At 37.9% G+C, this 24,800-nt stretch overlaps 3 protein-coding genes and 1 non-coding gene across 5 annotated transcripts in view; 3 read left to right on the forward strand and 1 right to left on the reverse strand.

The window, feature by feature from the left end:
• Positions 1-8,074, reverse strand: part of ppp2r2ba (protein phosphatase 2, regulatory subunit B, beta a) — a 213,018-nt gene extending 204,944 nt beyond the window's left edge. The window contains exon 1 of the mRNA XM_061901886.1: positions 7,759-8,074. Coding sequence (XP_061757870.1) covers positions 7,759-7,837 — 79 coding nt within the window. The 5' untranslated portion in view covers positions 7,838-8,074. The remainder of the gene's footprint in view (positions 1-7,758) is intronic.
• On the forward strand, positions 1,157-1,228 carry trnad-guc (transfer RNA aspartic acid (anticodon GUC)). The gene has a single exon. It is a non-coding gene; the product is annotated as a tRNA-Asp (tRNA).
• A 2,091-nt stretch (positions 8,075-10,165) lies between the features above and the next one.
• Positions 10,166-15,577, forward strand: rpl26 (ribosomal protein L26). Its single transcript, XM_061901889.1, has 4 exons — positions 10,166-10,268; positions 11,235-11,406; positions 11,484-11,624; positions 15,413-15,577. The coding sequence occupies exons 2-4, from the start codon at positions 11,239-11,241 to the stop codon at positions 15,539-15,541; spliced, it is 438 nt and encodes a 145-aa protein (XP_061757873.1). The 5' UTR covers positions 10,166-10,268; positions 11,235-11,238; the 3' UTR covers positions 15,542-15,577.
• A 1,496-nt stretch (positions 15,578-17,073) lies between these two features.
• atp6v0e1 (ATPase H+ transporting V0 subunit e1) lies at positions 17,074-22,644 on the forward strand. 2 transcript variants are annotated; one of them, XM_061901891.1, is made up of 4 exons: positions 17,074-17,309; positions 19,547-19,594; positions 22,171-22,298; positions 22,391-22,644. In XM_061901891.1, exons 1-3 carry the CDS (start codon positions 17,206-17,208, stop codon positions 22,262-22,264), a joined length of 246 nt encoding a protein of 81 aa, XP_061757875.1. In that variant the 5' UTR covers positions 17,074-17,205; the 3' UTR covers positions 22,265-22,298; positions 22,391-22,644. The 2 variants fall into 2 exon arrangements, with proteins under 2 accessions (XP_061757875.1, XP_061757874.1); XM_061901890.1 differs by having other exon boundaries at positions 17,076-17,309; positions 22,394-22,644.
• Positions 22,645-24,800: the final 2,156 nt, after the last annotated feature.

Below are 24,800 nucleotides of genomic sequence, written 5' to 3' on the forward strand. Positions count from 1 at the left end.
TAATTTCCATCCAATCTTCATTTAAATGACAACCTCCCGGCATGAAGGACCGATGCACCACTGTCCTCTTGGGGGCGACACAGAGCCCTATATACGGCCCTGGCATGTAAGGGCTCGTGCAAACCCAAAAGATCAAGCGTGTAGCTTACAATTTTAGGGAAACTTGTTTTATTTTTCCATTTTATAATTAGCCTATTGAGTCAGACTTCCGAGAAATATGGTGAACATTTCCAAGCATTTACAAGCACTTCACCCAAAATTCAAGCATTTTTCAAACCTTGAAAACACAACATTAAAATAAAAGCATTTTCAAGGTTTTCAAGCACCCGTACGAAATCTGAACACAAGAAGAAATAGATGGTAAAGACACACAGGACACCCAAGTCTCTTGTCTGGACTGACAAGGAAGTTGAATTACTTCTGTGCATCACATTAGATTACTAGACAAAAAAATATCAGAAGAATGTCAAGTGGAACACTCTCTCGTTTTTTCTGGTCATGTGACGGTAACAGGGCGGCAAAGTCATCATTCTCAAGAAGTAGCTTTGCTTCTCCACATTACAACAACAATACATTGTTGCCATTTTGATGAAAAGCCAAAACAATACAATACTGTACCGTTCCTTCCTAAAAACAATCCCATGTGGACAAAGCCGTAATTGTCAATAAATCTTTTTGACTGGCGACTAGTCCATAGTGTGCCATGTGTAAACGCCCTGCTTTCTTTCCACCCGGGACTCAAACCTGGGTCCGTCTAAATAAAAGACAAGTGCCCTGGACACTGGGATAGAAGCATGAAAAGTCAAGTCAGTGTCCAGCTTTTAAGGTGTTAGTGAGTGAGGTTTAATAACATACACACAGCTTTGCTACACATGCCTCTAACCCCAAGTATATTGGAGTAAACTCTAGCTTTCCCATGATCATTAACAGGAAAACACACACGGGTAGGAAATTAATGAATGAATAAAGAACAACCAAGGGCTGGAATATTCAAATAAGGAATTATCTTTCAAAAAAGACACTCAAGAATGGTGTGCTTTAACCATCCCACTTCTGACACCAATGTGGCAATTTTGAGCCAACAAGAGATGGTCAAAGGTACTTAGCTGGTTTCAAGTTCATGCTGCAATTCATTTGTACTGCAAAACCGGAAACGTCCTCGTTAGTATAGTGGACAGTATCTCCGCCTGTCACGTGGAAGACCGGGGTTCGATTCCCCGACGGGGAGTTATTTTGGCTTCACGGAGGCAGAGGGGTTAGTGCATCTGCCACACAATACGAAGGTCCTGCAGTCCTGGGTTCAATCCCAGGCTCGGGATTTTTCTGTGTGGAGTTTGCATGTTCTCCCGTGAATGCGTGGGTTCCCTTAGGGTACTCCGGCTTCCTCCCACTTCCAAAGACATGCACCTGGGGATACCTTGATTGGCAACACTAAATTGGCCCTAGTGTGTCAATGTGAGTGTGAATGTTGTTTGTCTATCTGTGTTGGCCCTGCGATGAGGTGGCGACTTGTCCAGGGTGTACCCTGCCTTCTGCCCGATTGTAGCTGAGATAGGCGCCAGTGCCCCCCATGACCCCAAAAAGGGTAGAAAATGGATGGATGGAAAATCTGAATTTCCAAGACGAAAGTTCTAACTGGAACACCCCCGAGTTCGGATTTCCTACTCGTAAGTCACCAACCCTTAACTACATTCAAAACGTTTTGCCGGCTTAACACAAGTGTGTTATTATTTTTCACGTTTAAATGCTTATTGTGTCATTGTAAAATTAGGCTTTATACCTGATGAGTTGCAGGTGCACACATATTGTTGTCATGTTTCATTCACAGTATGACTACAATGTATCCCCATTACTCTCAGTCGCCTTTCTGACGCATTCACAGGAATTCAGTCCAGTCAAGAATGTTGTTGGTCCATGTTTCCATTCATCTTAAATGCAGCATACAGCTGATAGAAATCAGCTGTCATTTTTTTATATGGCCATAATATTTGAGTTTTGTCTTTTTAATTATGTTGTGTAGTACTTTATTCCAATGTATCCTTTCTAAAATGTGTGTTTGTTTTGAAATCTGTCCATGACACTTTTAACATTCTTCTATACAACCAGACCTCAAATGCTTTCATTTTTTTTTTCAAACAATGTTTTAGTTCGGGTTCATGTCTCGGTGCTATACAGTAGTTAAGACCACACATTGCATTTTAGCATTTGTTTCCTTGTTTCAGTATTCATTCTTTCCAATGTTAGTAGTTTTGATGTATTTTTATATGATTTCTTATCAATTTAAATTCTTCATTTTATTTGATTATCAGTTCTTCCATTATTAAACTACATCTCTCCTGTCCAAAGGCAAAACCCAGTAACTCAATGTTGGTCCAAACTGAGCTGATAATAATTTTGGAGTTCCTAGGTGATATGCTTTACATTAGTGTATGCGAAATATTGTAATTTGTTCCGTAAGTAAGCTGTTACGCGCATGGCAGGACCTAGCAACTACCACATGACCGCGTAGATACAACAGAAAAACCTAGTATCTCAAGGGACCAATCGGAACTTCTTTGTCAGTCGCCTTATTGTCTTTAATGAGACATTTGCACGAATGGGGGCCGACTGTCAACCTGATTATGTGATATTATGGCACGAGGGGATATTTGGAAGATTGGCCCAGGACGTTGCAAGCACTTTCATTAAATGTATTGTTCTTGATTCTTCCCCTTGCATACTCTTTTGGGCAGATAACTGTGGAGGTCAAAATAAAAACTGGACGCTGTACACGGCTCTTGCCCAATGGGCAAACGCAGAATGGGGCCCACCCGAGATTGTGATAAAATATCTGGAGAAAGGGCACACGTTCATGAGAGCAGATTCAATCCATGGCTCAATCGGCAAGAAAATGAAAGCTCAAGAAAACATCTATACGTTTGATGACTTTGTAGATCTTTGTAAGACAGCATCAAGATGGATTGGGTTTCCTTTGTTTACTCAAAATCAGCTAGAAGTGAGTTACTAGGTTTTTCTTTTGGACGAGAGATCTGACCAAGATATACCATGTTTGATACCTTGATCTGTAGATCTGCCAGCCATTCAATGTGAGAAACATTTGAGGAATTGGCATGTCTTTTCTCACGAACATTGGTCTGTTTTTTTCACATTCATTTCCATTCCATATTGTTTTCCTTTATTATTCACCACAGCTAATACTTGTTGAAGGTTATATGTGTTCAGTGATAACAAGGGTAAAGAGTGTCATCAACATATTGTAGAATGTTTATGTCCAGACCTATTCATGTCCCCTACTTCTCTGACAAATATTTTGGTTAACAAATTAAACAGACTTGGTGACTTTGCCTTAATCCAGTCTTAATTTTAAATGTATCTGTCGTTCCCCAATCAGTTCTTAAGACTGCGGTTTGTTCCAATACATATTTGTAATGATTTGTAGGTCTTTTCCACAGAAGTCGATTTCTGATAAACATTCAATCATTTTGGAAAATGGGACTTTATTAAAAGCTCTGGAATACTCTATGAAGCATATACTGACATATTGATCGGTCTCCAACATTCTCTCACAGATGATCCTTAAATTAAGGATGCCTTCTCGGGTACCCATGCCTGGATTAACTATACACAATTTATATACGAATGGCATGACGCTACAGATACATTTACAGTAAAAGACCTGAACTTAGTAATTGAATACACAGGCCATTTCTACGAGCTACAAAATGGTCATGGCCGCCACATACTGCTCAAAGCACTGTACCACAGTGTCTTCCTGCTTGTGCCAGAGGGCTAAGGGCACTAGAAGGAGAGCAACCATGCAAAACTGAATAATGCAGTGGCCCAGTCTCCACATTATGACCTAGTAAAAGGCTGCTGATATTGTAGGAAACACCCCCAAACCCTCCTGGGCTGCTCCGTCTGACAGCACAATCACCAGGATGAATTGACGGCCTTTTATGAACTCCTGCATTGCAATTGTGGCTTGGGTCACTTAATCTCATACGCCAACTTTGTCCCCAACACTTTGCTGACACTCGTGTATGATAACACTGAACGAGGGGAGAATACAGTCAAAGTCAGGGGTGTCAAACTCAATTTAGATAGGGGGCCACATGGAGAAAAATCTACTCCGAAGTGGGCCGGACTGGTAAAATCACGGCACGATAACTTAAAAATAAAGACAACTTTAGATTGTTTTCTTTGTTTAAAAATAACGCAAGCACATTCTGAAATTGTACAAATCATAATGTTGCATGGTTTCTTTTACACTTACATGTTGCAGTTAATAGTATTCTATCTTTATTCATCGTTATTTATATTTTCTGAATAAATTATGTGATAATGTCCATCAGTCAACTCATTGGTGTTAATTTTCAATCTAAGAAGATAACAAATTATATCAAAATCAGTATATTATTTATGTAGTTTGATCATTTTCCTCGACTGTTGTGCTAACATCATGTGGTTTATTTTGTACATATGTAGCGTCATCTACAAAGATACAAATATTTGCTATTTCAACATCCAGTGGACACATTTACAGCTGTTTCTTTCATTCAAACATTTCAGGTTAATTTTTATAAGTTAAAGTTAAAGTACCAATGATTGTCACACACACATACTAGGTGTGGTGAAAGTATTTTCTGCATTTGACACCTCACCCTCTGGGAGGTGAGGGGAGCCGTGACCAAAAGCGGTGGCCACGCCTGGGAATTATTTTTGGTGATTTAACCCCCAATTCCAACCATTGATGCTGAGTGCCAAGCAGGGAGGTAATGGGTCACATTTTTATAGTCTTTGGTATGACTCGGCCGGGGTTTGAACTCACGACCTACCGATCTTAAGGCGGACACTCTAACCCAGGGGTCACCAACGCGGTGCCCGCGGGCACCAGGTAGCCCGTAAGGACCAGAAGAGTAGCCACGTGGCCTGTTCTAAAAAATAGCTCAAATAGCAGCACTTACCAATGAGCTGCCTCTATTTTTTAAATTGTATTTATTTACTAGTAAGCTGGTCTCGCTTTACTCGACATTTTTGATTCTAAGAAAGACAAAACTTAAATAGGATTTGAAAATCCAAGAAAATATTTTAAAGACTTGGTCTTCACTTGTTTAAATAAATTATTATTATTTTTTTTTTTTACTTTGCTTCTTATAACTTTCAGAAAAACAATTTTAGAGAAAAAAATACAACCTTAAAAATGATTTAAGGATTTTTAAAAACATGTACAATGTTCAAGTTATTTTTTTTTTATTGTAAAGAATAATAAATATATTTTAATTTAATTCTTCATTTTAGGTTCTGTTTTTTCGACAAAGCATATTTGTGAAATATTTCTTCAAACTTATTAGGATCAAAATTTTAAAAAATTATTCTGGCAAATCTAAGAAATCTGTAGAATCAAATATAAATCTTATTTTAAAGTCTTTTGAATTCCGTTTAACATTTTTGTTCTGGAAAATCTCGAAGAAATAATGATTTGTCTTTGTTATGAATATAGCTTGGTCCAATTTGTTATATATTTTAACAAAGTGCAGATTGGATTTTAACCTATTTAAAACATGATATCAACATTCTAAAATGTATCTTAATCAGGAAACATTACTAATGATGTTCCATAAATTCTTTTTTAAATTTTTTTCAAAAAGATTAGAATGAGCTAGTTTTTCTCTTCATTTTTTTCAGTTGAATTTTGAATTTTAGAGAGTCGAAATTGAAGATAAACTAGGTTTCAAAATTTTATTTTAATTTTTTTCGTGTTTTCTCCTCTTTTAATCCATTCAATTAAGTGTTTTTTTTCATCATTTATTGTCTACAAAAAAAACTTCCGTAAAAGGAAGAAAAATGTACGACGGAATGACAGACCAAAATAACCATTTATATATATATATATATATATATATATATATATATATATATATATATATATATATATATAAATATACATATATAGATAGATAGATAGATAGATAGATAGATAGATAGATAGATAGATAGATAGATAGATAGATAGATAGATAGATAGATAGATGGATGGATGGATAGATAGATAGATAGATAGATAGATAGATAGATAGATAGATAGATAGATAGATAGATAGATAGATAGATAGATAGATAGATGGATAGATAGATAGATAGATAGATAGATAGATAGATAGATAGATAGATAGATAGATAGATAGATAGATAGATAGATAGATAGATAGATAGATAGATAGATAGATAGATAGATTTATTAAAGGTAAATTGAGCAAATTGGCTATTTCTGGCAATTTATTTAAGTGTGTATCAAACTGGTAGCCCTTTGCATTAATCATTACCCAAGAAGTAGCTCTTGGTTACAATAATTTTGGTGACCCTTGCTCTAACCCACGGGTAGGGAACCTATGGCTCTAGAGCCAAATGTGGCTCTTTTGATGCCTGCAGCTGGCTCTCAGATAAATCTTAGCTGACATTGCTTAACACGGCAAGTAATGAAAAATTCCGCTGGTAATCACAGTGTCAAAAATAACGTTCAATATATATAAAACATTCTCATGCATTTTAATCCATCCATCCGGTTTCTACCGCACCTGTTCAAAAAGTCGCATTATTGGTAAGAAGTATTTTATTTATTGTTGGTTCGCTTCAGAATAATGTTATTAAAAAGAATAAGACTTCTTATACTCTAAAAATGTTGGTCTTACTTAAAAATGCACGCATTTAGTTGTATTTAGTCTTAAAAAAAATATATTATATGGCTCTCACGGAAATACTTTAAAATATTTGGTTTGTATGTGTTGCGATCCGTGACTCGGATCTTCAAATATTATTGTTTATTTTTCCATCTTTGTTCTCATTCTCCGTCTGATCCGTTTATTTCCCGTTTAGTCCATCACCATGGTTACTTATTAGTTTCAGCTGTTACTCCCGGTTCCTGCACACCTGTTCACTGCTAATTACCTTCCCTTTATAAGCCAGCCTCTTCTGTTTATTCTTTCTGGGACTCTAATTTGCTCACATGCAACAAGTAACGTCAGGTATGTTTTTCTCGCTAGCTCATAAGCTAAGCCACTTTGTTGTCATCTTTAGCTCACATGCTAATCATCTTTGTTTTCATTTTTTGTGCCATCGTGCCAAATCTTAGTTCATTATATTTCCTAGCTTTCACGCTAGCGTTTTTTGTTTCCCTTTTTATTAGCTCCAGTGTTTTTGTTCAGAGCTCACTTTTTGTTAATAAATTTGTTAGATCTTACCTTTGTTGTGTTCTTTCGTTTGACGCATCCTCGAGGGAATCGAACCCGGTACCACGATGCCGAACCGGCGTTACAGTATGGCTCTCTTAGCCAAAAAGGTTCTGCTCTAACCTATACTTAGCAAACTCATCCCGCGGACCGGATAATAACCTGTTCGCGGGCCCGATTCGGCCCTCGGGCCTTACGTTTGACACCCCTGGTCTAAGTTGTGTCAACAGAATCAAGACAACTCTTCAAACTGTCAATCCACATGCCCCAAACATGACTGAAGAGAAATGTGCATCAAACATCAAGCGTGCCTCTGTTTGAAGAAAATATGCATGTTACAAGACATCCTACATTTAGATTTAAGTATGTCTTCCCCAACTTCTTCATGTGCATCAAACCTGCAGTGCAACTTCTGCATTCATGCACAGAAGACCACGCCAGAAATACTTTTTTTTTTTTTTTTTTGTAATCAAAACGACTTCAATATTGGACCATGCCACCTACATACATGCATGTCCCGACTCCGACCTACCTTCGGTGTGGCAAGTGGACGACAGGATGGTGCTCGGCGGCCGGAAGATGTACGGAAGGTAACGGGAAAAACATTTCATCTTCTCCGATGCTTGCCGACGGGGGTGGAGTGTTTGCTTGCAGGCTCCACATCCGCACTGCCTCGGAGACAGCCAGCCAGAGAGGAACCAGTGGGGTGCGGGTAAAACAGTGTGTCCACGGCGCGGGGGGCTATGACAGCATCATCCCCCTTTCTCATCCACGGCGCGGAGGCAAAGAGATGCGGGAGTCTTCGCTGAATGCAAGCTGGCAGTTGTTGGGAATGTTGTTCGACTTGTGTGTTGGAGGACCACGTATACGTTTAAACGTGCTGAAATGTGCCTATTGACTGTGCTAACGTACACGCAGAAGTCCTTAAATGTTGAAGTTTTACTTTCTATGTGTACTCGTTGTTACTGCACTAAGAGGCAGCATTAAACTTGATGAATCATATCAACTTATTTCGAGTGTAAGCGACTCACTAGCTCTGGCTCCATCTTGCGGCGGTTTTCTGTATTTCAAATAAGTCGACACAATGCTCTAGAGCAGGGGTGTCCAAACTTTTTCCACTGAGGGCCACACACGTAAAAAATAAACAATGCGGGGGCCGTTTTGATACTTTTCGTTTTCAAACCATAGCAAAATATATGGATTTTTTTTTTTACCTCTAGGACTCCCAGGGAGGGCTTCACGGTAGCAATCAGATCCAATCCACATAGCACATTTAAACAACAATAACGTTTCCAAAGTGCTGCACAGCCATGTTAAAAACAATTGTAAAATGCTGAAGTTGAAGTAAAATGCTGATAGAATCTAGTATGAATGTAGGAATGGTTTGAATGTTGAAAAGCTGACGCTGAACTGAAATGCTAATGGAATGTAGGATGAACGTAGAAATGGTTTTAATGTTTGAATGGTTTAAATGCTTGAATGGTTAGAATGTTGGAATGATTTGAATGTTGAAGAGATTAAAATTCCAGGAAAACCAGAATTTGTTTTGGAACCTGGAAAAGTGTTAGTTTGAATGTCCAGGATGAGTAGAATGTGTTGATGATGGAATGGTTTGACTAGTTTAAAAAATGGGAGAATTGTGCAACTTGGAAAAAAATTACCATTCATTTCAATGGGAACTTCCTGGAAATTTGGGAAATTGGGGAAAAGCGGGATTTTTGGGGGAGAAATGATTAGGAGCATGAATGTCCTGAATGGTTTGTGTTGGAATGTTTTAAATCGGGCAATAAATGTTTAAGTAGTAAATGGTTTTAGGGATTTTTGGGAAAATATGGAATTTTTTTTTACTTTGAAAAAGGGTACTTTGAATTTGCAGAATGGTGGAGTGTATCAAAGGTGGAATGGAAGAATGTGGGAATTGTGGAAGTTTGAAAAATGGCGAATTCATTTTGAATGGGGAATATGCGCCAAACAAATTTAATTATTTGAAATCTGGGATTTTTTGGGGGGGATTGTTGAAGTAGAGAACACAATTCCTGAACAGGCTGAATATTTGGAAGTTGGAACGGTTTGAATCATATGAAAGTTGTGGAACTTTGAAGAATGTCCCATTCACTTCAATGGTAATTTCTAAAAAAAAATTGGAAATTTCGAAAAAAGCGGGAATTTTTTGGAAAATGGTAAAAAAAAAACTTGAATGGTCTGAACGAGTTGGTGTTGAAATTGCTTAAATCGGTGGAGAAATGTTGAAGTAGTAACATGTTGAGTTGAAAAATGGTATTACAGAATTCCTGGAATTTCCGGGAACCCGGGAACCCGGGAATTTTTCCTGTTCAAAAAACAACTTGCTTTTTTGCCCTGATTAAGAGACATGCTTGGAACGGTTGAAATGCGTTGAAAAATGCGGAAGGAGTAGTCGCAAGAAAAAAGGGTGGACATAGGGCTTTGGAAAAGCAGGAATTCTGGAAAATCCTGGAATTTTTGGAACTTGGAAAAGGGGGATTTAAAATTTCCCAAATGGTGGAATATGTTTAAGATGAAATGGTTTGAATAGGTTGAAAAATGGTGCAATGGTGGAAATTCGAAAACTGGCCAATTCATTTTGAATGGGAAAAATGTCCCGGAAAACCTGGAATTCTGAGAAATCTGTGAATTTTTGGAATTTGTCAAGAGGTTGAACAGTTTGAAGTTGGTACGGTTTGAATCGGGGTGAAAATCATGTACGGTAGAGCGTGTAAAATATGAAGAAGAAGAAGAAGAATTAGTTGAATAATAACAAATGCATACATGTTGGTGAATAAAACTATATGTGTGAATGCTTTGGAGCATTCACACAATAATATTGACATACGTCTGTTATGTTATTTGGGGATTAAATTGCCCCCTTTTTTTAAACTTTTCAACCCACAATTAAAAGACGTTGAGCTCGGTTGTTTTTGTTGAAGTTCTCGCGGAATCTCGCGAGACCTGAGTGTGAACTAATGCCAGCGGAAGTACTTGGCCACCCTCTTTTCCGCCGGCCTTAGAAGAGTACACGGCAGGGTAAGATTCAGTGCGAGCAGTTTCCCTATCGAATCTTAATACATCTACGTTATTTCGCCTCCATTTTACTAAATAAAAGACCGTGCACCCGTTTAAAACATATCAACCTCACATAAAGACTCATATTTCTACAATATTGACAAAAATGACTGAATTATACGATGCTATTGCTAACGCTTCTACTGGCGTCCGTAACGACCCGCATGTTGGCGAAGTAAATGAATGCCGTAATAACCTTCTGCACTAAAACAAAGAACTGAGTTACACATGTTAAATGATTTAATAGTAATATGAATTAGTAGTTAACTTTTAAGTTGTATCAATGCTGCTTAAGGCAAAATCCCCGGTTCGGTTTGTCTATTATGCTAACAATGCTAATAGGTAGCATTTTCACTGGTTAAGCCAGTTTAAGGAAATATATTTTTTTCGTTACTACATGCAAATTGCCATAATCCCGGGGTTGCGGTATGAAATCAAATTTATGATTTTGTTTTCCTAAATTTGACAGCTCGTTTAGTTTCATTAACAGTTCTAAGGTCTACGAGGGGTATGTGCTTGTTGATATTAAACTGCAATGAATAGGGTAGAAAATGGATTGAACAATGTCCAAGTTAGGATGGTATTGATGTTTAAGGATATTAGAATAGAAAAGACTAAATTGTCATTTTATTTGCATATAACGAGATTAAAGAGTCCGATTTGAGGTGCGGTTGTGGGAACAAATAAGGGGCAAAATAAAACACACGAGGTAATAAAGGAAAAACTAACAATTGAAATAAAAAGACTACTATCCAATAAGGATATTGTATAGGGGTGAATTATTGATATTATAAATTGAAGTTCAACACACAAAACTGTATCAAATATTTTTGAGGCTTCTGCAGGGGGGCATCTTGGTCAACATTTTATTAGAAGAGTGTTTGGATTCGAGAATGTGACTTTCTAAAATATCTGACCTCTCCGCAGCATCATGAAGTTGAACAAATTTGTAACCTGTTCCCGCCGCAAGAACCGCAAAAGGCATTTCAATGCCCCCTCACACATCAGGAGGAGGATCATGTCCTCCCCCTTGTCCAAGGAGCTCCGTCAAAAGTACAACGTGAGGTCCATGCCCATCCGCAAAGATGACGAAGTCCAGGTATTTGCACTAGCTGTATAATGTTAAATGTGTATACTTTTTGAATGCTAAATGTTTGTTTTGATGCCTGGAAAAAGGTTGTCCGTGGACACTACAAAGGCCAGCAGATTGGCAAAGTAGTGCAGGTCTACAGGAAGAAATATGTCATCTACATCGAGCGTGTCCAAAGAGAAAAGGCCAATGGAACTACAGTCCATGTCGGCATCCATCCCAGCAAGGTAAGAACTAATTTAAAATGCTTGTTGATCAGATGTAAGATGCATACAGTAGCATGATGCAGGTAGTATATTGTCCAACGGTTTAAAACACCTGTTTAATATGTGGTATTTTGTGAAGATGTTTTATTTAAATACATATGTAATTTTCTATTGCTTGGGGTTACGGTGGGACAGGGGTTAGTGCGTGTGCCTCAAAATAATAAGGTCCTTGGGAGCAACTCTTAGCCAATGCATTCATTTTGCTATAGCAAAGGTGTCTGTGAATTGAGCTTATTAAGGAAGATATTACATATATATAGGGACGGCGCGGCACAGTGGAAGAGTGGCCGTGCGCAACCCGAGGGTTTCTGGTTCAATCCCCACCTAGTACCAACCTCGTCACGTCCGTTGTGTCCTGAGCAAGACACTTCACCCTTGCTCCTGATGGGTGCTGGTTAGCGCCGTGCATGGCAGCTCCCTCCATCAGTGTGTTAATGGGTAAATGTGGAAGTAGTGTTAAAGCGCTTTGAGTACCCCAAAGGTAGAAAAGCGCTGTACAAGTACAACCCGTTTATCATTTATATTGATATAGGATTTTAAAAGAATATGTCATAACTGGATTGTGCTAATGCACAAAAAAATCCTTCAACCATGATGATGATCTAAAAATCACAACTTAGTTTGGCAGAGTTAATCTATTCTATCCTGTTCAGAGTCTTGGGATCCCGAATGTAACTAATAGAGGGATTTTTTTTTTACTGGTAGCAACGGTGCTTCTAAATAAAAAAATGTAGCTCAGAAAATATTTAGTAGCAATATGAAATATTTTAAATATAACAATTTCAGTATTAACACTCCAGTACCTATGAGTCTTGTTCATGAATGAGGGAAGAGTGGATCGTGGGATCGACAGGGGGATTGGTGCGGCGTCAATAGTAATGCGGACGTTGTATCGATCCGTTGTGGTGAAGAAAGAGCTGGGGCGGAAGGCAAAGCTGTCAATTTACCCGTCGATCTATGTTCCCATCCTCACGTATGATCATGAGCTTTGGGTTATGACCGAAAGGATCAGATCTTGGGTACAAGCGGCTGAAGTGAGTTTCCTCCGCCGGGTGGCGGGGCTCTCCCTTAGGGATAGGGCGAGAAGCTTTGGCATCCGGGAGGAACTCATAGTAAAGCCGCTGCTCCTCGACATCGAGTAGCCATATGAGGTCGTTCGGGCATCTGCTCAGGATGCCACCCGAACGCCTCCTCAGGGAGGTGTTTAGGGCACATCTGACCGGCAGGAGGCCACGGGGAAGATCCGGGACACATTGGGAAGACTATGTCTCCCGGCTGGCCTGGAAACGCCTCCAAATTCCCCGGGAGTATCTGGACAAAGTGGCTGGGAAGAGGGAAGTATGGGCTTCTCTGTTTGGGCTGCTTCCCCCGCGACCAGACCTCGGATAAGCGGAAGAAAATGGATGGATGAATGGACACTTAAACAACGTGCACTATAAACACAATGCTACACTGTCACGAAGTGTAGGTCTGGACGATATGGATCAAATCTCATATTGCGACATAGTTTGGCCCAGTGAACCCAACCCATACATGGAAATATCAGTTGACGTAACTAAATATCTCAGCCATGCCTCGATTGAAAATTTTCGTGACTGTTGGGGACCCCGAATGCACAAAAACTGGTACTATAAAGTAAGAAAAGTAGGTTTTGTATAATATAATCCCAAATTAAGACACATTTTGAGATAAGAAAAAATAAAAAGACCTGAGAATTATATAAGTAAAATCCAATATAATCTCCAATATTCTTTAAAAAAAAATTGGGCTACACCATTCATCAGCTAATAAAAACATAAAAGTACAAAATGCTAAATAAAGTGCCTTGGTTAAATTAACGAGTACATGTTTAAACATCAGCAGCACGAAATTAATTGACCTTTAACAACAAACATAGGACATACACACAAATGTTTTAGCCAGGAACATCAACCTGACAACTGCTTCATGATGCTGTGTGACAGGCTATGTTCTGAAAATTCCTTTTATAAAGTAATTCATTATGGTTACTTGTTACTTAACCAAACATTTTTTTGAATTACTAACATAATTACTCTTTATTAAATGGAATTACTTTGTAGAGAAAGTAATAAATGCGTTACAATGTGTCACTTTTTAAAAAGGCCCTGCCTGTGATATCAGGAAGTCTGAGTTTGAGCTGTTCTGTTGCCTTAGCAGGCTAGCAGCGGCAGTTTGTCAGCTCTAAACTCAGCACTTCTGAGTCTTTTACTGGTTTGTGTTCTCTGTTTAATAGATTGAATGTGCTTCCATGGCTATATGTTCTTGTCAACAAACGGGGTGTTTGATTGGAAAGATTGTCACTTCCATCATTGATTTATTACATTTTCCCTCTGATCTTCGTGGTTACAAGCGTGTAGTGCTGTTTGAGTCAAGTTTTAAGGTTTTACTGTAGTTAAATAAAACTTGGAAGGATTTATTTTAGGAGCAAAAGACGATTAAATCGTTGAAATCCCTATTGCCACATTTGCAATGGGTATTTTTCCAAGTCGCAAAGTTTTTTTTCCAGTTGGATTTGGTGTAAATTTGTCGCACGGTACACCCCTGCAATAGGGCTGCATAAATTTGACTAAAAACCTAATTGAGATTTTTCCCTCCAAAATTGCGATTTTTAGAATTCATATTTTTAAGTGCATAAAATTGCAAAAATAACAAGTGGAGGAAGGCATGTTACTTTTAGAACGTCAATTAATATATTCTTGTCTCAAGGTGCCGCACACTATAAGAAGATGGAATAATTTACTTTTTAAAATGTTTGGCCGATTGTAGCTGAGATAGGCTCCAGTACCCCCCGCGACCCTGAGCGGTAGAAAATTGTCGGACTTATTTTTGTTTTCCGTCACAGCATTCTCGCTCGTTTGTCCGTGTTGATAGGCGTATTATTGCCAATCTGATTTAAAGTTAAAAAAGTTAAAGTACCAAAAATTGTCACACACATGCTAGGTGTGGTGAAATTATTCTCTACATATGACCCATCACCCCTGGTAGGTGAGTGGAGCAGTGAGCAGCCCTGAAGCCGATATTATGATTTTTTTTTCCTCTTAATTTTTGTTACTTTGCGGCACTTTTCACAAGCGATTTCACTACAGATCTCTGTTCGGGACTTCCTTTGTATGCAGAGTTGCTCCCCACTCACCAAGACAAAGACTGTGAATTCAGTTAATTTTACTGTGATGCACCGTGTGAGACGTCTTTCTCCCTGTTTGAAGCAAGGAAGAAACCCACAGTTTCAATATATAAATCTTGACCAGGGCTGGTAAAAGTATAACCCTGGGGCCATTTGCTGACCGTGCTTTTTTTTGGGGCTTGCGGCCACATATAAAACTAAACCAAAAAAAATGTAACTGGACAAATGGAGCAACAGGGTATAGAGAAATGTTAACACAAAGCTTTGTCTTGAAGTTAATTAGTATGCTTTAAACATTTTAACAAAATGTTTAAAAATGTATCAAAAAGCCACAAATTATTGACGTAGATCATTCAGCATTAATGCACTCTTAAAGAGTAAAACATTCCGGCAATACTGTGATAACCCCATGTTGGCCAAAAAGGTGTAAATATTGTGTATTCTCAGGCTAATCACGCAGCTGCAGTCATTTCCCACATGCATGTTTGGAATAAATGATGCTCACTGCCTAGAATGATGCTATTGAATTGCTGTTAGTCTTGGCCAAGAGTGTCTCAGCTCTCTGAATGTCAATAAAAAAAAATCTTTTTTTATTGCCTTGTAGGTGGTCATCACCAGGCTAAAGCTGGATAAGGACCGCAAGAAGATTCTAGAGCGCAAGGCCAAATCTCGCGCTGATGGAAAGGAGAAGGGCAAATACAAGGAGGAGACCATTGAGAAGATGCAGGAGTAAACGTCTTTTGCTATCAATAAACTGTTTAAAAAGGAATTGTCTGTCATGTTTTTGGATAAGTAGGATTTTTGGGAGTTTTTCTAAGGAAGTCTGCATGTATTCACACACTACTCGCTCTAAATGAGGTTAATGTTGTCGCTTAACTGTGGAAACTAATGTTGTGTCTAAAGACAAAGTAATTGAGCTGCCCAGTTGTATGTACAGCAATTGTTTTGTCATAATAAATGCCTATGGAGTAAAACAAAAAAAAGCACATTTTGACATCAACGCACTTATCTGCAATTCATCCGGGCATGACATATTTACAATAGGTGCACAGAAACATTTTGTATTCTAATTATGATCCCTCAGGGAAATTCACTTGAAACATTACTTTGTGTTGCATCACAATACCAGACAACACGCAAAGAAACAGGCCTGTACAATACACATCAGCGCGTGCTAATACAAGTTACTAAGCTTTCATATTTGCAACTCCATTGTTGGATTAACAGTTTAGAACATTTCTCACTGACAATAATAGGGAGAAGAGCAAGTTGTAATTGAAAGTCAAGTGATGTTTGGACCAAACATTTTTCAGACAAGCCACACTACTGCTGCCCCACAGTGATGTGTAAACATCAGTGCTGATGAGACAAAACACTAGTTTTTTTTTTAAATGGACACGACAAAGCGCACATGTGCAAAAATAATAATCACGTCACATGTTTCCTTTCTATTGAAACCATGTTGCATTAAGATAGTGGTTCTCAACCTTTTTTTCAGTGATGTACCCCCTGGGAACATTTTTTAAATTCAAGTACCCCCTAATCAGAGCAAAGCATTTTTGGTTGAAAAAAAGAGATCCATCCATCCATTTTCTACCGCTTATTCCCTTTTGGAGTTGCAGGGGGCGCTGGCGCCTATCTCAGCTACAATCGGGCGGAAGGCGTTGTACACCCTGGACAAGTCGAGATACAGAAGTCAAATACAGCACTATGTCATCAGTTTCTGATAAATTGTATAATAGTGCAAAATATTGCTCATTTATAGTGGTCTTTCTTGAACTATTTGGAAAAAAGGATATAAAAATAACTAAAAACTTGTTGAAAAATAAACAAGTGATTCAATTATAAATAAAGATTCCTACACATAGAAGTATACATCAACTTAAAGTGCCCTCTTTGGGGATTGTAATCGAGATCCATCTGGATTCATGAACTTAAATCTAAACATTTCTTCACAAAAAAAGAAATCTTAAAAATCAATATTTATGGAACATGTCCACAAAAAATCTAGCTGTCAACAATGAATATTGCATTGTTGCATTTCTTTTCACAGTTTATGAACTTACATTCATATTTTGTTGAAGTATTATTCAGGATTTTTGATTTGTTGCTATTTTTATAATATTTTTTTAAAAATCTCACGTACTCCTTGGCATACCTTCAAGTACCCCCAGGGGTACGCGTACCCTTAATTGAGAACCACAGCAATAGGATACGATAAGGTAGTGCACTTTTTAATGCTGTGATGAGCATGCGCAGACGATAGTTCACTTCCTCTTCGCAGCTTCCTCGTGACCTGGTCACGTGACATGCGCCGCCTCTTACGTTGTCCTTCTTTCCAAGTTGTAAGAAGTTTTGTGCCTGTGAAATATTGCTGCTTTTAACCAAGCCTGTGCCATGGCAGAACTAACTTTTGTCATTGCCATGTCTGTTGTGACCTTATTTTGGGCCATTGTCGGAGGAGTGGTGCCCTGGTTTATACCCAAAGGACCAAACAGGGGGTGAGTCTGTTAGCTGTTAGCTTACTTCTCTCTTCAAAGAGGTGTTTCAAGCTAACTATATGACAAGTATTATATGTCAAATGTTGAAGTGCTATCAAATAAATGCTAGCTTTGGTTTGGAGCGAACCAGAATTACTTAAGTTTGTGTGTAAACGTATACCTTGGCAACTTCTTGCAAAATTTGGTGTTTGCTTGCCGAAGCTAATCGGTCAATTTAATTATTCCTACTGCCGTATTTCCTTGAATTGCCGCCAGGGCACTAATTAAGGTAAAACATATTCTCACTCCTGCGCTTACCAAAGGGATGTGGTAAAAGTAAGCATGCGCTAATTATTTTAAAACCTCTTCTCACTCCGGCACTTACCAAAGGCATGCAGTAAAAAAAATGAATGTGATGTAAGCTTGGACCTTAAATCCCACTGAATAGCTGTTAATCTTCTTCCCTTTATGAGATTTCAAATTACCGGTTTTGAACAAAGCCTCCTCCATTTTGAAAATGATGACAGGGGAAGTGGCACTCGTGACGTCACGACTTTGACCAGGCGGTAATACTAAGCATGCGCTAATTATATTTGCGAAGCCAGTTTGACCCAGCAGTAATTCAAGGCAGGCGCATACTATATGCCCTGCTGCAATTCAAGGAAATACGGTATGTGGAGTTTTCATTGTCGCCATTTCATTTTCTTTTTTTTTTTTTTTCAATTAATCTCCTTTATTGATGTGCATCTTTGATTAATAGACAATTATACCTCAATTATACAATTTTACATTTACACACCAATGCCTGAAAAGGATCAGGATGAAGAAAAAGCTTATATTTTCCTGCCCCCTTCAACATAATACGTAGTCTTATTTAAAGGCCTACTGAAATTCGATTTTCTTATCTAAACAGGGATGGCAGGTCCATTCTATGTGTCATACTTGATCATTTTGCGATATTGCCATATTTTTGCTGAAAGGATTTAGTAGAGAACATCGATGATAAAGTTCACAACTTTTGGTGCTGATAAAAAAAAGCTTTGCCTTTACCGGAAGTTGCAGACGATGACGTCACAAGGATGAGGGCTCCTCACGTCCTCACATTGCTTTTAATAGGAGCCTCCAGCAGCAAGAGCTATTCGGATCGAGAAAACGACAATTTCCCCATTAATTTGAGCGAGGATGAAAGATTTGTGGATGATGATATTGATAGCGAAGGACTAGAAAAAAATAAAATATATAAAATAAAAAGCGACGGCTCCGGGCGGCGGCAGTGTGAGCGTTTCAGATGTAATTAGACACGTTTACTTAGATAATTCTGGAAGATCCCTTATCTGCTTATTGTTTTAATAGTGTTTTAGTGAGATTGTAAAGACATACCTCGAGGTCGGATGGCTGCGGAGAACACCCAGTGTCTCATAGAGAAGCCGAGGAGCCAAGCTCACAGCTGCCTTTCAAACAGCTACTGCAGGAGGACGAATAATCCAATGATGTCTCCGGTAAGATATATATCACAATTTTCCCATCCAAAAACATGCCGGTTGACGTAGAGAAAACATGTTCGCTTGACCGCTCTGTGTTAAAAACAAAGAAACGCCGGCCGTGTCTCTGTGCTAAAGTCAGCTGCAATCCACCGCTTTCCACCAACAACATTGTTCTTTATAGTCTCCATAATTAATTGAACAAATTGCAAAAGATTCAGCAACACAGATGTCCAGAAAAACTGTTTAATTGCGCGATGAAAAGAGACAACTTTTAGTCGCAAATGGTGGTGCACTAGTATTCCTGACAGTCCGTGACGTCACGCGCACACATCATCATTCCGCGACGTTTTCAACAAGAAGCTTTGCGGGAAATTTATAATTGCAATTTAGTTAACTAAACCGGTTGTATTGGCATGTGTTGCAATGTTAATATTTCATCATTGACGTATAAACTATCAGACTGCGTGGTTGGTAGTAGTGGGTTTCAGTAGGTCTTTAATGGATGGCATACAAACCAACAATTACATCCAAATGTAATGAAAACAAACAAAAAAACACACAAGAAAAACACAACAATTGCAAAATTTCATGAAGTACAAACCGAACAAAACAAAAATATAATAATACACACCTCACGGAATGATACAAAACAAATACAAAAACAGACAAAATAATAAGTGTGGAAAAAAAAGATGCATCTTCCTGTTTTTCCACCCTTTCGAACCACAATTGTACGAACGTACCAAATAACCTGTTTTCTTTTATTTTCAACAGAGTTATTGTCACAATGCTGGTGTTAACTGCAATTTGCTGCTACTTGTTGTAAGTATTATTATTGCACTTGGTTTCTCCAATGTAAGTTTGCATGTCCTGTTTAGTGTCATTATTTGAGTTTGAAACACTGATCTAACTCTATTTATGGACAGTCAGACAGAATGTTACTCATACCGCTATGGGGAAATTAAATGGTTGCAGTGCAGGCTTTTACATACAGTTAGAGTTAAAATGTTATGAAAAACTTAACAGATAGTAATAAATAATACACGTTTGCGATATGTATAGATAAAAATAAAACAAAACAACACTATCTTAACACCCGTATTGCACACCAAGAAAAAAAAGCTCAGTAATCACACAAGTGTGTTGTAAAGTCTTATGGCTTTGGCTGACCTGTGGTTTTGATTGATTGATTGATTGATTGAAACTTTTATTAGTAGGTTGCACAGTACAGTACATATTCCGTACAATTGACCACTAAATGGTAACACCGGAATACGTTTTTTAACTTGTTTAAGTCGGGGTCCATGTTAATCAATTCATGGTACAAATATATACTATCAGCATAACTCAGTCATCACACAAGTTAATCATCATCTGAGTATATACATTGAATTATTTACATTATTTACAATCCGGGGGGGGGGTTAGGTTTGGTTGATAACAGCACTTCAGTCATTCACAATTGCATCGTCAGAGAAATGGACATTTAAACATTGTAGGTCTGACTTGGTAGGATATTTACAGCGGTAGTGCTCCTTCTTTCACTGTGGCTGTAACAGTTTGATTGATTGATTGATTGAGTTTAGTTTATTCTGAAAATTAACACTTACAGTATAATTCATCACACAATTTCATGTAATTTCTTTTTATATTATATCCAAAGAGGAGTGGGTAGAAGCAAAGATTATTTAATCCTTCCCTTTTCCTACTTCAGAGCATTTACTGTCTTTTTTTTTGTAACACAGTTACATCGGTGCATGATTATAATTAAGTCAGTCATTGTTAACATACTGAGAAGAAAAATATAAATCAATCAATCAATGTTTATTTATATAGCCCTAAATCACTAGTGTCTCAAAGGGCTGCACAAGCCACAACTGGTTCAGATCCCACATCAGGGCAAGGAAAAATTCAACCCAGTGGGATGTCAATGAGAAACCTTGGAGAGGACCGCAGATGTGGGTGACCCAAACCCCCCACCACCCAGGGCGACCGGTGCAATGGACGTCAATGAATCTAGCATAATGTTGTGAAAGTCCAGTCCATTGTGGATCTAACATAATAATGAGAATCCAGTCCATAGTGGATATAACATAATTGTGTAAGAGTCCAGTCCATAGTGGATCTAACATAATACTGAGAGTCCAGTCCATAGTCAATAAGGTTGAAGGTATTTCTCATAATTCTTCTTCTTTGTAGGTTGTAAGCACTATTCATTTGAACAACCTCTTAAACTTGATCAAATCAGTACAATGTTTAACTTCTTTACTTAATCCATTCCATAATTGAATTCCACATACTGATATGCTAAAAGTTTTAAGTGTTGTATGAGCATACATATGTTTTAAGTTAGATTTTCCTCTAAGGTTATATTTCTCCCTTTTAGTTGAGAAGAAATGTTGTAATTGGGTAACACAGTATAGTTTGTTTTGTGCATAATTTTAGCTGTTTACAATTTTACCAAAGTGTTGAATTTCAGTATTTTTGATTCAATAAATAAATGGTTTGTATGCTCTCTACATCCAACATTATGTAACAGTAAATGAATGAAGTGCACATTTGTAGTTTCCCCATATTTCTGCACAAAGATTCAAATATGGTAACACTAGCAAGCAGTAGAGAATAGGAAGAGATTTTTGGTCCAGGACATATTTTGCTTTGTTAATTACTGAAATATTTATTGCCACCTTATGTTGTATATTTTCAAATGAGATTCCCAGTTATTTTATTGTCTATTATTACCCCTAAAAATCAGGTTTATTTTACCCTTTCAATGTCTACTCCGTCTATTTGTATTTGCGTAAAATCGTCTTTTCTACTGTTACCAAATAACATTATTTTAGTTTTACTGACAGTCAAAGAAAGTCTGTTTTTGTCAGACAATCTTTTTAATATGTTCATTTCTTCTGTTATTATTTGTATTAGCTTCTGTGTGTTCTCTCCTGAACATAAAGCAGTTTTGTATTGCTGATGGAGCTAATTATGGCCTCCACACAGTTGTGCATGTAGTTAGAGGGATTGAACATTAGGGATTTCAACTTTGCCAACATCTATGTGTCGGCCACCTCCTCGACGCTGTCTTGTGAGCAGCCTAAGATGGAGTCAGCTCTCTTAAACAGTTTATTATGTCTGGTCCTGTCTCTGTAAGTGTCATAAAGAGACGGAGTAACTGCCACATCATTTGTATAGTGGTTGGTTTCATAAGAAGACAAAATGTGCTTTAAACTAAATAATTAACAAACACTGCGGTGTAAGTTTCTAGCTCGGGGCCTGTTACATTAAATATGTACACAAGGGGGCAGCAAAGAGACCAAGCTGTCTTTTCGCCACACACTAGTTATCATGAGTGTCACGTGATCTTTACATATGATCATCATGCATGTATTTCGTCTCATCAGCTGGTTGATTGCCATTCTGGCTCAGTTGAACCCACTGTTTGGACCGTCTCTGTCCACTGATGCCATCTGGTACCTCATGTACCACTGGCCTTAATGATCCTGTGCTGACGGTGTTCCTCACAGTGCAGGTAAGACTTTAAAAAAATGTTAGCCAACATTTTGTGTAGCTAAGAGCTGCCTTCTTCTATTAACGTTTTGCTAATTGTCGTTTCTCTCAAAGCAGACGCCGCAGCAAAACCATGGAATGTTTTCTCTTAACCTCCAGATGTGTTCCTTGCCTTAATCTCACACCCCCGTGTGCCTACTGAGTGTCTTTCACACAGGTGCCTTGTACAAAATACCCAAATGACTTTCTTAAAATGGCTTCTGGCAGAGTGTGCTTTAATTTAAAAGTGTTCAGTTGATGTATATTATTGTAAAGTGATGCTGTTTGTGTAAATGAGCTTGCCATTAAATGTTATGCCTCATACTTCACATGTTAGTTAATTATTTCTTGGGTCAGTGGTCAACAAAATAAACAAACAGTTTTACATTCATAAATGGACAATTTTACAGACTGAAAGGGTTGTGGCTGAAGTTGAGCTCTTATTTTGCCTAACCCTATAAATAAACGTTCTCAAATACAGGATGAGCATCACAGAAATATGAAATTTCCTTTACACAACATTATAAATACATCTTGTACACAACATGAACACTGTTCAAATATACACACAGTAAAGACATGGACAAACAGTTGTGAAATATCCCTGTACACATGTTGGTTAAACATTTGTACCAATAATATGCTATATAAAAACACTTATAATTCCATTATTATTTATATCCCACATTTAGTTTTGTAATTGACATTGATCATAGTATTAACTACTGGTGGTGATTCAAGAGTGATATATTTTTATAAGTCATTGGTTTTAAAGTTTCTTTTAAATGTGTGAATGGAACTGGAACATTTGTGTGTGTGTCTATATGTTGGTTTGTTACTTTAAATCAAAAATATCTATAGATGCCCTTTTTTTTTTAGATAGTAAGTTTTTGTAAGTAAGTTATCCTTTTCAAATAATTTTCTTATTTTCAAATGGGTGTGATCATTAACATGATGTATGTTAACCTTTTTTTTTTATTAAATGTTAAAAGTGAATAAATTATACAGTTAGTGCAATTGTTTTAGTGAGTTTCTTGGAAAATTTTATTTTCAGATCATCGAGACCGGCAGACCTCTTGACCAACACGCTATGCAACCTGGGAAGCCTTTATGTAAAATCCAAGGATATAGTGAGTTGTTTACATACTCGTGAGATAAAACGTTTATTTGTACAATAGCTCCACGGTCTGTACGATATACAACCAGTAATTACAAAAATCTTATGAGTTCTTTAATGTATGACCTTTCTGCTCTAGGCCTTGTGGATTGTCTCACATGCCTCTTTACAACCACGTGGGGGCGCCAGTTATACATCTTTTTGCAACATTGCTGTTTATTTCAAGGAAAACAAAACTTAGTTATAAATTATATTCCTCAAAGTATGTGGTATGGTCTTACTGTTACAGATGGTTATAGATAACTATATTTCCATTAAATATTTTTGTCCCATTTCCCATCAAGCGATGCCGTGAACATCAATAGACATCTTATAAGTAGATGCAGCATCGAGCGCTCCTGCCTACTGGCGCTGACGAGACGCAGGGCCGCCATCTTGGAGTGGTGATCCGCTCCACTCAGTGCAATTCATTTGGCAGGAGCAATGAACTGTGAGCGCATTTAATTCATTTTACCTCACTGAATACCACTGATTTTCACGCGTTTTTTTGTCATACGTGTAGCTATGATAAAGGACACATGTTTGGGCGTGTTTTATTATTCATAGTTTGCATCTGGTCAGGATGCCACCCGAACGCCTCCCTAGGGAGATGTTTCGGGCAAGTCCGATCGGTATGAGGCCATGGGGAAGACCGAGGACACGTTGGGAAGACTATATCTCCCGGCTGACCTGGGAACGCCTCGGGATCCCCCGGGAAGAGTTGAACGAAGTGACTGGGGAGACAGCAGTCTGGGTATCCCTGCTTAGGCTGCTGCCCCCACGACCCGACCTCGGATGAGCGGAAGAAAATGGATGGATGGAGTTTGTTGAACAGTAATAGAATATTCTTATATGCTATAAGTGACCAGATGTCCGAGGTCAAAACTGGGAATATAATCCCAGAAAAGGGGGGGAAAAAAACAATTTTTAAATTGAAGAAATAAATATGATTAGGTTATAAATACATGCGTATATCCTACACAAACAATGTATGACATTACATATCTATATATCTTGGCGACCTATATACTGTATCTCTGTTGCTGCAACAGCAGAGTTTATTTTGTCTTGATAATTTGTATTGATATTTTGTATTACATTCTCCCCTTAAATGATAATGTTTACAGTGATTTTTTATATGTATTTTTTATGTACGTCGCTTGGATAAAAGCATCTGCCAAATACTTATAAATAAACTTATTTCTTATTTCAACTTTGTTATTCAAGAATGACATTTTTAAATTTAATTAATTTAATTGACAAGCAATTATATTATGGTCAATTTAGGGGTGTGGGAAAAAATCGATTCTAATACGAAACGCGATTCTC

This window comes from Nerophis ophidion, linkage group LG05 (genome assembly GCF_033978795.1).
Source record: "Nerophis ophidion isolate RoL-2023_Sa linkage group LG05, RoL_Noph_v1.0, whole genome shotgun sequence".
NCBI lineage: Eukaryota > Metazoa > Chordata > Actinopteri > Syngnathiformes > Syngnathidae > Nerophis > Nerophis ophidion.